Here is an 11,683-nt window from a genome sequence, read left to right on the forward strand (position 1 = left end):
GCTCAGCACTGACTGCACCTTGTCTCAATGTAGTGTGGGAGCTCAGTACTGACTGCACCTTGTCTTAATATAGTGCGGGAGCGCAGCACTGACTGCACCTTGTCTCAATGTAGTGTGGGAGCTCAGCACTGACTGCACCTTGTCTTAGTGTAGTGTGGGAGCTCAGCACTGACTGCACCTTGTCTTAGTGTAGTGTGGGAGCTCAGCACTGACTGCACCTTGTCTTAGTGTAGTGTGGGAGCTCAGCACTGACTGCACCTTGTCTTAGTGTAGTGTGGGAGCTCAGCACTGACTGCACCTTGTCTTAGTGTAGTGTGGGAGCTCAGCACTGACTGCACCTTGTCTTAGTGTAGTGTGGGAGCTCAGCACTGACTGCACCTTGTCTTAGTGTAGTGTGGGAGCTCAGCACTGACTGCACCTTGTCTTAGTGTAGTGTGGGAGCTCAGCACTGACTGCACCTTGTCTTAGTGTAGTGTGGGAGCTCAGCACTGACTGCACCTTTGATAACTCAACGGCCCCATTTAAAGGAAACAGGAAGTATAGCAAACATTCAAGCTCGGGGTGCACTTGCTTCGTGAAAAATGTGGCCACTGCTACTTGCCCTGTGTATGCTAATCATGACTTTATTCCCTTTTTACAGGAAAATCCAACTGGTTTCTGGTTCTAAAAAGTGTTACATTTGACCAGATATGATGGCAAATACACCAGTGTCCAATTGCCTCCTTCCAATGAAGCTCATAACTCTCATTGTCATTGGTAGGTTAATGCCTTTAATTGCTATTTTTCAATTTTGGGATCTATCTGTGGCCTAATACAGGCCACAATTGTGACATGCCAGGGAAATGAAAGCAATGCATCATTGACCTGTTCTGGCTTTACAGAGCAGGGATCCTGAACTGTACAGTCAGCTGCAGATGAAATGCCCTGTTACTCGAAATGATTGAACTATATTTTGTGTTCAGCTGACTGAAGAAGTCTTGAACTTTGGATTTGGTATCACGAACAAAAGCCTATAATCAGAATTCAAGTCTATCTTCAGAACAATTTAATTTGTGGAACTCTATACCACAGAGTTCCTGAATATATTGGAGTGCAGGATTCTTTCATTAATCTCTTAATGCCTCACAGTGGAAAATTTGTTAAATAAAAAGTAGCACTATGCATCTAGTTGTTTCGGAGGTTATTGAAGCATTCTGTTCCTTTGTAATATCCTCACTTTGTAATGATTCATTTTGGATATTACAATGGTACTGCTCCATACAGTAGCAGGTATATTTTAATTTAATTTAGTTTCATTTATTATTTTCACACATACTGTGATAAGATTTGCTTTGCATATTAACCAGAGAAATCATACCTTATAAAAATACTCTCCTTGAGTAAGCAGTTGATCCACACAGTGACCTTCTCCATCAAATCAGTGATAATTATTATTCAATTGCTCATGTCTTGAGTTAGGGGATCTGAAACAGTTTCTCTTGTTCTTTGATTTGTTCATTCATGAGCTGTGAGATGTTGCACTGAGGTATGAAGTGTGTACGTTTTGATGAACAAATGATTTGCGGAACTCTCCTTTAACAGATTATTCTGATATTTCCTTTCAGGTTTCTTTCTGACCATTTTGAATGCTCAGTCGGTAAGAGGAATTTGATATCATCTCTTGCATATCATTGAAAATTTAATTAGAGAGCGCACAATCATTCCAAGATCAGTCTGATGTAAAATATTGTATAATAATTAAGGCAAAGTTTGAGAAGTGCAGATTTGATAAGGGCAGTGAGTCAATGTGAGAAGTTGACCTGTGCTCTGTTATATTAATATTTAAAAAATAGCAGTAACCAATCAATAAGAGCAAAGGTACTTCAAGTGACACATTCCTCGTTGTGGAACATAGTCATGGAATCTCTACAGTGTGGAAGCAGGCCAGTTGGCCCATTGAGTCCACACCAACCCTCCAGACCCAACCCCATCCCTGTAACCCTGTATTTCCCATGGCCAATCCTCCTAAACTGGACATCTTTGGACTGTGGGAGAAAACTGGAGCATCTGGAGGAAACGTGCGGACACGGGGAGAATGTGCAAACTCCACATAGACCGTCATTTAGAATGGAACCAAACTTAGGTCCCTGGTGCTGTGAGGCAGCAATGCTAACCACTGTGCCACCCATTAGTCAATCAGTCTTTAAAACAAGCTATATGGCTATTGAGTTAATTATGTGTTTAAAATGTATGATATAAATGAATACAAGAGTGAGTAGCTTGTTTGACCCTCTGCAGGCTGTTGGTGAGAAAGGATCACAACGACTCAGACCGATCTTGTTTAGAAGACGTGTGAAACGTGCCACTGGTAAGTAATGAGCAATGAGGCAAACTGTTTATTGATGTAGGCCTATGTGACATCATCTAGCTCCGACCCACCCCAGCTCATTGGCCGCTGAAATCCTCATCCATGCCTTTACTTTCTCCTGCCTTCATTACTGCAATGCACTGCTGGTCAGCTTCCCATTTTCCACTCACTGTTAACTTCTGCCTATCCAAAACTCTGCTATCTGCATCCAAATTGGCAGCATGTCCTGTTTATGCATTGACCTCGTACTCATTGCCCAAACACATTTTTGAGGTGGGAGCCACCTCTGTTTCTTTATTTAAACACCTCCCCATTGTCTTACACCTCCTTATCGTTATAGCCACTTCTAGACCACAAGCCCATCTATGTGTTTCCAATGCCGATCTCTTCAGCTTTTCCGATTTTAATCACTTGACCATAGGCAACCATGTTATCAAGGCTCCAAAATCTGGACTCGCCTTCTTAAACATTTCTGCCCGTGTACTTTTCTGTCCTTTTAAGATAGTCTTTACAACCCTATTCTATGACCAAACCTTTGGTCATCATTTTTAATGTCACCTCATGTGGCTCAGTGTCAGAGTATCTTGTGAACCTGTAGCATGATTAGGTCCTACACCTCAGGCTCCATTCCCAGCCAAGTCTGGCTGTATGTTACGTGTCTATATACTGACATCTGCATGTGTCGAATGCAAATGTGTTTGTGTGCTTGCAGATTGTACCAATGGCTTCATTGCAAAAGATATGACCAGCAATACATTATTGCCTGCACTGTATCCTACTGAACAGTTAGACGCTTGCTTGAACAACAGTGTGCTCCTTGCAAATCTCACCGAACTGGGACATATCGCTTTTAGTAGAAATCAGCTTCTTGTTCTAAAAAGGAAACTGGGAGAGGTAAGGTTGCATCATTTGGAAATATATTCTTCCCTTGATGTATACTTCTAGTATCCAACATAGTTAATCCCTAAGAACCATCCATGCATAGGGTGGCATAGAAACTGGATACAAACAGGCCAGTTAGCCCCATCAGACCACCCTGTTGTTTATGCTCCATTCAAGCCTTTCTTGCATTTTTCCTCATCTAAATCCGTCATTGCCACCCTCTAATGTGTTCTGCCACATATGTTTGTTCAACTTCCCGTCATAGTACTTGCTTCAACATGTAGCTCATTTTGTAAAGTCTTAGGATGCCCAAATAAATGCATCTTGGTGACCCTCAAGAAAGATCAGATTGTAGTTTTAGTGAAGTGTGAATTGCATGATTCAACTACACACCCAGGCTGCAGAGATAGGTGGCTGGATTTCAAGTGAATTTAACCTGTGAGATTCCCAACCTTGAGACACTCATGGAAGAATGTGTAACAGGAGTTGAAGGGTATGAACTGAGCAATTGGACAAGACATCGGGACACCAATATAAAACTGACTCGAAGAGTGTGACCCACTGCAAGGGCCCCATTGGTGTTGCACAGTCCCATCATTTGCTTTCCATTGCTGTGTAGCCATGAGAAAGAAAGAGATAGCCATGACCACTACGCAATCTATAAGAGAACTAAAGTTTACAAGTGTAGTTTTGACATCTTGCGCACTTTAATCTGGCTGAATGTACACTTTTTGATATTTTGGAACAGATATTCACAAGTGGACTGCCAGAAGAACGGATACGACAGCTGGGATTCATTATTACTGTGTACGGCCCTGAAGAGATCAGCATGTGGAACATAACAAGTGCAGATACCCTTGCACTTGTTCTAAACAACAGCCCAAATCTGAACACGGTATGGATTAGCACCGAGCTTCTGATTGTATGACCCTGATAAAAAGCACGCGTTATGCCCAGAATTCAAATGTTGTTTGGGCTGCAATGAGTGATGAGAAAAACTAAGGCAAAAATGGAACCTTATTGCTACCTGTGATGTGCTAATACATTAGTCATCAGCTAGTTTAGAAATGTTCTTTGAGCTAAAACAAACCTATGGTGCATGAAGAGAATTCGATCTATACAGACCTGATTCTGACAAGAAAAAACTTTGGTAGCGACATTACTGAATGCTGCAAGTATAGAGCGACTCAATCAATACAGAAAGGCACTTTGCTTGTTAGTTTCTGTTACATTTCAGTGAGAAACATAGAATAAGAGAATTATCACAGTGCAGAAGGAGACCATTTGACCCATTGTGTCAGTGTCAGGGCCTCTGCAGGAGCAAATCAGCTAGTCTCACTCATCACCATTAGGCTGTAGTTGCAAATTCTTTCTCTTCTGATGACACATCCATTCTGTTTTGAAAGCTTTAGTTGATTCTGTTTCCACTGCATTCTCAGACAGTGAATTCTTGATCCCTAAATAAAATGATGAACTGCGGATGCTGGAAATCTGAAACAAAAACTGAAATTGCTGGCGAAACTCAGTAGGTCTGGCAGCATCTGTGAGGAGAAAGCAGAGTTAATGTTTCCTGGCTGGTGATTCTTCAGCAGAACTGTTTTGCCAGCAATTTCTGCTTTTGAATTCTTGATTCGCTTATTTTGTAGAATATTTTTCCCTGTGCTGCCTTTCGGTTTTTTTAACTGGTCAATCACTTTAACTTGATGTCACTTGGTTCTTGACCATTCCACCACAGGAAGCAGTTCCTCCCTAGCTGCTCTATCCAGACTTTGAACACCTCAGTCTAATCAGCCTTCGCTCTTTTCTAAGGAGATTTGTTCTGGCTTCAGCAACCTGCCCATGGAACTAAAATTCCTCATTGCTGTGACCTCCTCATAAATCTTTCCTCTGCCTCTCTAACCATGTTGTTAATACTGATGTGGATACCTACTATTTTCCCCATACTGATATGGATTTCTACTATTTTCCCCTATATTGATATGAATTCCTAATATTTTCCCCTGTACAAATGGATAAGCTCTCACATATTTTACAAAGTAGTGCAAAGAAGTGAAAAGGACGAATGCGTAATCCAACAATATTCTGGGTTTATAGAATGTATGGGGCACAAAGATAATAAACTGAGCTTTTCTCTTTCATTTCAGAGCAAGGTAATTATTGGAAATTACCTGCAGAGATCTGGGCAACTAAACGCTGTTGCTTTGGATGCGATTGGTGGTCCACTACTGTGTACTCTGAGCGAAGAGAACCTTAGGACCATCCTTCCCAGTGAACTGAAGTAAGTGTCAGATTCTCTAAAGCTACTCTGCAAATCTGCTCTCTGACTCTCTATTTGACCGAGCTGTGACAAAACAAACCTGCAGAAGTCCAAAGGAGAATTTTGTGAATAACTGAGGGCAAACGTCAATGAATGCAGACTACCTAAGTTGCTTAAGTGTCAATGATTACAAAATGCATTACTCTTTTGTTGCAGAAAAGCCAGGCCAATGAATATTTTCACATGTACCCAAGCGAAGAAAGACATACTCTTCGGGATCGCTAAAGTTGCATTCCAGGATCTTGCTGGTGATCCCAAAGCCTATTTTAACCAACTCAAGCCATATATTGGTAAGCTACATTACAATCTGCTTTGATGATAATTTGAAGAGTTATACAAATTTTTTTGAGAAGATTTGTAGCTCAGGTTCAGGTTCTGGATGTAGATTTGCTTGCTGGACCTTCCAGCTCAGCGAGCAAACCTATACCCAGTTATACAAATCAATTAATTTGCAGTTCATTGCAAGCTTTAACCAGGAAAGCTTGTTATTAATACCAAATGAATTAAATCTTCCATTTTTCTCTATTTTTATGAAGAGTTCATGTTCATAATTATAAAGCTGACAGTTCTTTCTGTTCTCTAAAAGGTGGTGCACGAGCTTCTGATTTACAAAGATTGGCTCCTGGCAACATCAGCATGGACTTCCAGACATTCAGCAGCCTCAATCCAGTGGAAGTGGAAGTAGGTATCATTGAGGCCTGCAACAACATCCAGCTCTTTAACACATCACACAAGAACCAGATCTTAGACACAGTGCCCATCAACAGGAATTCATTCACTCCATCCCATGTTCATCACCACAGGCCACCTCCTTGCTGCACAACTGCTATAGTTATGAGATCTTGCCTAAACTAGAAACAACAACTGAATATCATGATCTCAGCTGTGAAGAAAAGGGAACCAGGAAGTTCATTACATTTCAACCAGATTTAAAGTGGGACTGGGCTGTACTCAGGCTGGGGTGTACTCAGACTGGGGATTACTCAGAATGGGGTGTACTCAGACCGGTGTGTACTCAGACCAATGTGTACTCAGACCAGGCTGTACTCACACCGAGTAAACTCTGATTGCTTGACCATTATTAAGTAAACTATGTAACAATAAATATGTCAGTTGTCAATAGTGATGGAAGTGGAGTGTTATAAGATCAATCACCAACAAGTGCGTCATTACCGCCCAGATGTGTTAGTTCTGAAGAGCAATTTCACCCCCAATGTCTCAAATTAAAAAGACAATTCATGGAACCATTCAGTTAAAGCTGCACAGTTCAGAATGTTTGGAGGGAATCATTTCAGAAGTGGAATTAAATCCATCAGAACAGTACGATTGGCAGACATGAAAGAATGAAGACATTGAGATAGGCACCATGCTAGGGCTGAGGATCAGATTAAATAGGTAGATGAGATTGAAGGGGAACAGGGTTGGTAAATATATGATTAAGATTTTATACTTATCTAGATTGTAAATGATAACGTGATCATGTCGGGTTAAACACCCTGTTTGCATATTGCTTCCTTCAATGTACATTGTTATTTTAATTGCGCCTTCCACCTTCTGATGTCATTAAAGAACAACATGAAGTCAGGAATGAGAATATCCTGTTGTAACATTATGACCAATTTATCTTTCAGAAACTCACTGCCCAGAACGTTCGAGATCTGCTTGGAATTAACCTGAATTCCCTTAAAGAGAATGAAAACCATGAAATAGTGCGGCGTTGGGTTAACACACATTCAGTGGCTGAGGTGATGAGTCTGGGAATTGGCCTTACAGGTGGAATATCACCGGCTGGACTTGGGAATCTTTCCATTCTGCCATGTAAGTGGCAATTTATTTATTAAGCACTGACAAGAGCATTGGCTATGATAAGAAACATCATCATGGGAACAAATTGGAAATCTTTTGTTTGACAGCTGTGCTGCCCTTGAGAGCACTGTGTGTGCTTAGGCATTTAATCTACACAGAGTCACTACGAATTCCATAATGGTATCCCCAAACCAGTTAACTGCGTGTGTTATTGAGTTTAACAGGAAGAATTTCTAACTGTGGTGTTAAAGAAAATGCCAATTTGAAAAGAATAACTGCAGCCTCTTTGCATGAAGTAATATTTGTGAAAGATGTCCACTTGTGAAAGGCTAAGGAATATTTTATAGGATAATTATTAACAGTATATTTCTTATCGTTTCATTTTATTTTCCAGTGCCTGGTTCTGCTTCAGTCAACAGCTACAGTCTCCTGCTCTCCATCTGCGTTGCTGTGTTGGGAATCACTTTGCAATGCCTTTCATAAATAGTGTTTCATCCCATTATGCTACCTACTGTGTTAAATGGAAAGAATCATGAAGGATATTGAAGAAGGTTTAAAAAGCTCAGCACAAGTAGATTGAACTCTGTTTATAACGTTGAAATGACTGTAAACTAGCTTTCTAGGCATTGTGCTGATCAATTGTAAAACAAATAATTTAGGGCAACTCTGGGCTGTCATTAGAATGATGACAATCCAAAAGCATTCAATAAAGGTTTATCTTATTACTGCCTACCAAATCTCATACAGAAATATTTATGAATTTTCTTATCATGGACTCTTTGTAGAGTGAAAGGTGGTAGAAGTTTGGAATTCTCTTCGGCAAACAGCATTGAATGCCATATCAATAGTTCATTTTATAGCAGATGTTAAGAGCTAAGGGACAAAGGCAGGAATATGGAGTTATGTTGCAGATTGAATAGAACCTCATTCAACGACTGACCAGACTCCCAAGTGTTTACTCCGATACTCCTGATGAAGTTGCTGCTTAAAATTCAAATTATCTTTCTAATTTAATACATGTTTTCATAACGAAGCCCCTGTATTGGTTGGCTTGATTATAATGTAGCCAATAGCTAAGCAAAAGTCACATTATATGGGTAAAAGCCAACGAGGGCTTGGGAATGGGCAGAGGTGAGAGGTATGGTTTCTGTCTGTTTTTGGGTGAGAACCGAACGTGAAGACTCTCAGGCTCAAGTCGCCATTGTCTCCCAGTTCGAATCCACCAGTTGACACCTTCTTTGGAACTGGGACATGTGCAGAGCTGACACTGCCTTGTTTCAGCTGATTGCCTTACCTTTTTGAGATTCTGCCTCCGTTCTAGATTGCCAGCTTGTTTTTGAGGAATCAGTGGGTGGAGTACGCACGTCCGCCCAGTATCCGGTTATTTATATAAGGGCCACAGCTCATCTTTCAGTAACACTGCAACCCCCTTCCCTAGCCCCGGGCTCTGGAACTGATAACAGAATGGCAAGCAGAGAAAAGTGCCGACAGACGTTCTTGCCTGTGTTGCATTTAACTCTAAGTCAGCAAGAACTAAGGTAATAAATTTGGGAAAGAGCAGGTTGGAAACTGCCATATGACTTTTGTCTTCTATGTTAAACAATAGTTACTGCCTTCATATGTTAAACGATAGTTACTGCCTTAACCATTACATATTTATATAAATTGCTGTTTAACCCAGTATGTATGTAATACACATTTGTTCTTTTAGTCTTAATATATTTGGAAAATTAACTTTTGTATGTATTTTCAATAAAAAAAATTGAATTGTATATGGGGTTTTGTCAATTCTGTTATATAAGTTGACTAGCTGGAAATGGTCAGCACTGAGAACAAAGACCATGAATTTTCTTTTGTAATTATAGAAAACAGCAACACACTTTTTCTTGGGAGGTAACGTGTGCTGACATTGTGTTCTTTATTATCTCGAGGTTGGTGAGCTTTGACATAGCAATATTTTGCACAGCTCACCACTTCAGGGCATTAGAAGATATCCAGGTTGAGTTAACTCAGAGACACTGTAGTGCAGAGTGTAAAGGGACCTTAAGCTTCTCCAACAGAGGATGTTGGATCAGCTGATAATTTTAAAGCTGAGAAGGTAAATGTTTGTTAAGCAAAGGTTTGAATGGATGTGGCTGTAGTGGTTGGAATCTGGTGAGATCCTTTATTGGGCTTGTTGACCTGGGCCAATCAGGGAGCCCTGGCTGACTGATATAGAGTCATAAATCTGGCTTTGCTGCTCCTCTCCCTTGTAAATTGCTGTTTCTTTGTATACAGCTATTAATGTCAATTGTTTTATAAACTGTATTATTTAATAAAATTTTTAAAAAGTCATAGATTAGCTTTGTTGCCCTTTCCCCCTGTAAATTGCTGTTTCTTGTGAACGGCTGATCATATTAACATTGTTAGTAACTTGTATTGTTTAATGAAATAAAAAAAGAGTCATTGAGTCATAGAGAGGTACAGCACAGAAACACCCTCACCCTCACCCTCACCTATCACCCTCACCTATCACCCTCACCTTAACCTTCTTCCACCTATCGCATTTCCAATGTCCCTCCCCCATGTCCCTCCTCCCTACCTTTTATCTTAGCCTGCTTGGCACACTTTCCTCATTCCTGAAGAAGGGCTCATGCCCGAAACGTCGATTCTCCTGCTCCTTGGATGCTGCCTGACCTGCTGCGCTTTTCCAGCAACACATTCACAGCACAGAAACAGACCATTTGGTCCAACTCATCCATGTCGACCAGATATCCTAACCTAATCTAGTCCCATTTGCCAACAGTTGGCCCATATCCAAAAAGCCCTTCCTTTTCATATACCCACCTAGAGGCTTTTTAAAAATGCTGTCATTGTACCAGCCTCCACCGCTTCCTCTGGCAGCTCATTCCATACATGCACCACCCACTGTGTGAAAAAGTTGCCCCTTAGGACCTTCTTAAATTTTTACCCTCTCACCCTCTGGTGCTGGACTTCCCTACCACAGGGAAAGACCTTGTCTATTTACCCTATTCACACCCCTCATGATTTGAAAACCTTTATAAGGTCACCCCTCAGCCTCCGACACTCCAGGGAAAACAGCCCCAGCCTACTCAGCCTCTTTCTGTAGCTCAAATCCTCCAACCCTGGCAACACCCTTTTCTGAAATCTTTTCAAGTTTCACAACATCCTTCCGATAGGTGCGAGAGCAGAATTGCCCACAATATTTCAAAAGTGGCCTAATCATTGCCCTGTACAGACATAGCATGACCTCCCAACTCCTATACTCAATGCTCTGACCAATAAAGGAAAGCATACTGAACGCTTTCTTCACTATCCTACCTACCTGAGACTCCACTTTCAAGGAACCAGAAACCTACACTCCAAGATCTCTTTGCTCCGCAACACACCCCAGGACCTTATCATTAAATGTATAAGTCCTGCTCCGATTTGCCTTTCCAAAATGCAGCACCTCACATTAAACTCCATCAGCCCATTGGCCCATCTGATCAAGACCCTGTTGTAATCTAAGGTAACCTTCTTCGCTGTCCACTACTCCTCCAATTTTGGTGTCATTTGCAAACTTGTTAACTATACCTCCTATGTTCACATCCAAATCATTTATATAAATGACAAAAAGCAGTGGACCCAGCACTGATCCTTGTGGCACACCAGTGGTCACAGGCCTTCAGTCTGAAAGGCAACCCTCCACCACTACCTTCTGTCTTCTACTTTTGAGCCAGTTCTGTATCCAAATGGCTAGTTTTCCCTGTACTCTATGAGATCTAACCTTGCTAACCAGTCTACCATGGGAACCTTGTTGAATGCCTTACTGAAGTCCATATAGATCACGTCTACCACTCTGGCCTCATCAACCCTTTTTGTTGCTTCTTCAAAAAGCTCAATCAAGTTTGTGAGACATGGTCTCCCTCACATAAAGCCATGTTGACTATCCCTAATCAGTCCTTGCCTTTCCAAATACATGTACACCCTGTCCCTCAGGATTCCCTCCAACACCTTGCACACTACCAATGTCAGGCTCACTGGTCTGGAGTTCCCTGGCTTGTCCTTACCACCTTTCTTAAACAGTGACACCACATTAGTCAACCTCCAGTCTTCGGGCACTTCACCTATGGCTATCAATGAAACAAAAACCTCAGCAAGGGGCCCAGCAATCACTACCCTAGCTTCCCACAGAGTTCGAGGTTACACCTGATTAAGTCCTCAGGATTTATCCACTTTTTGCATTTCAAGACATCCAGCACCTCCTCCTCTGTAACCTGGACATTTTTCAAATTGTCACCATCTATTTCCCCACATTCTATATCTTCCATGTCCTTTTCCACAGTCAA

The 11,683-nt window shown here is 41.3% G+C and overlaps 1 protein-coding gene across 1 annotated transcript in view; it reads left to right on the forward strand.

Annotated features, from left to right (window-relative positions):
- LOC122560532 (mesothelin-like protein) overlaps positions 1-8,084 on the forward strand; it is a 25,743-nt gene extending 17,659 nt beyond the window's left edge. The window contains exons 2-11 of the mRNA XM_043711250.1: positions 641-756; positions 1,605-1,636; positions 2,278-2,347; positions 3,060-3,241; positions 3,978-4,124; positions 5,374-5,507; positions 5,703-5,836; positions 6,133-6,227; positions 7,178-7,364; positions 7,747-8,084. Coding sequence (XP_043567185.1) covers positions 690-756; positions 1,605-1,636; positions 2,278-2,347; positions 3,060-3,241; positions 3,978-4,124; positions 5,374-5,507; positions 5,703-5,836; positions 6,133-6,227; positions 7,178-7,364; positions 7,747-7,835 — 1,137 coding nt within the window. The 5' untranslated portion in view covers positions 641-689 and the 3' untranslated portion in view covers positions 7,836-8,084. The remainder of the gene's footprint in view (positions 1-640; positions 757-1,604; positions 1,637-2,277; positions 2,348-3,059; positions 3,242-3,977; positions 4,125-5,373; positions 5,508-5,702; positions 5,837-6,132; positions 6,228-7,177; positions 7,365-7,746) is intronic.
- Positions 8,085-11,683: the final 3,599 nt, after the last annotated feature.

The sequence above is a fragment of the Chiloscyllium plagiosum genome, chromosome 21, assembly GCF_004010195.1.
Source record: "Chiloscyllium plagiosum isolate BGI_BamShark_2017 chromosome 21, ASM401019v2, whole genome shotgun sequence".
NCBI lineage: Eukaryota > Metazoa > Chordata > Chondrichthyes > Orectolobiformes > Hemiscylliidae > Chiloscyllium > Chiloscyllium plagiosum.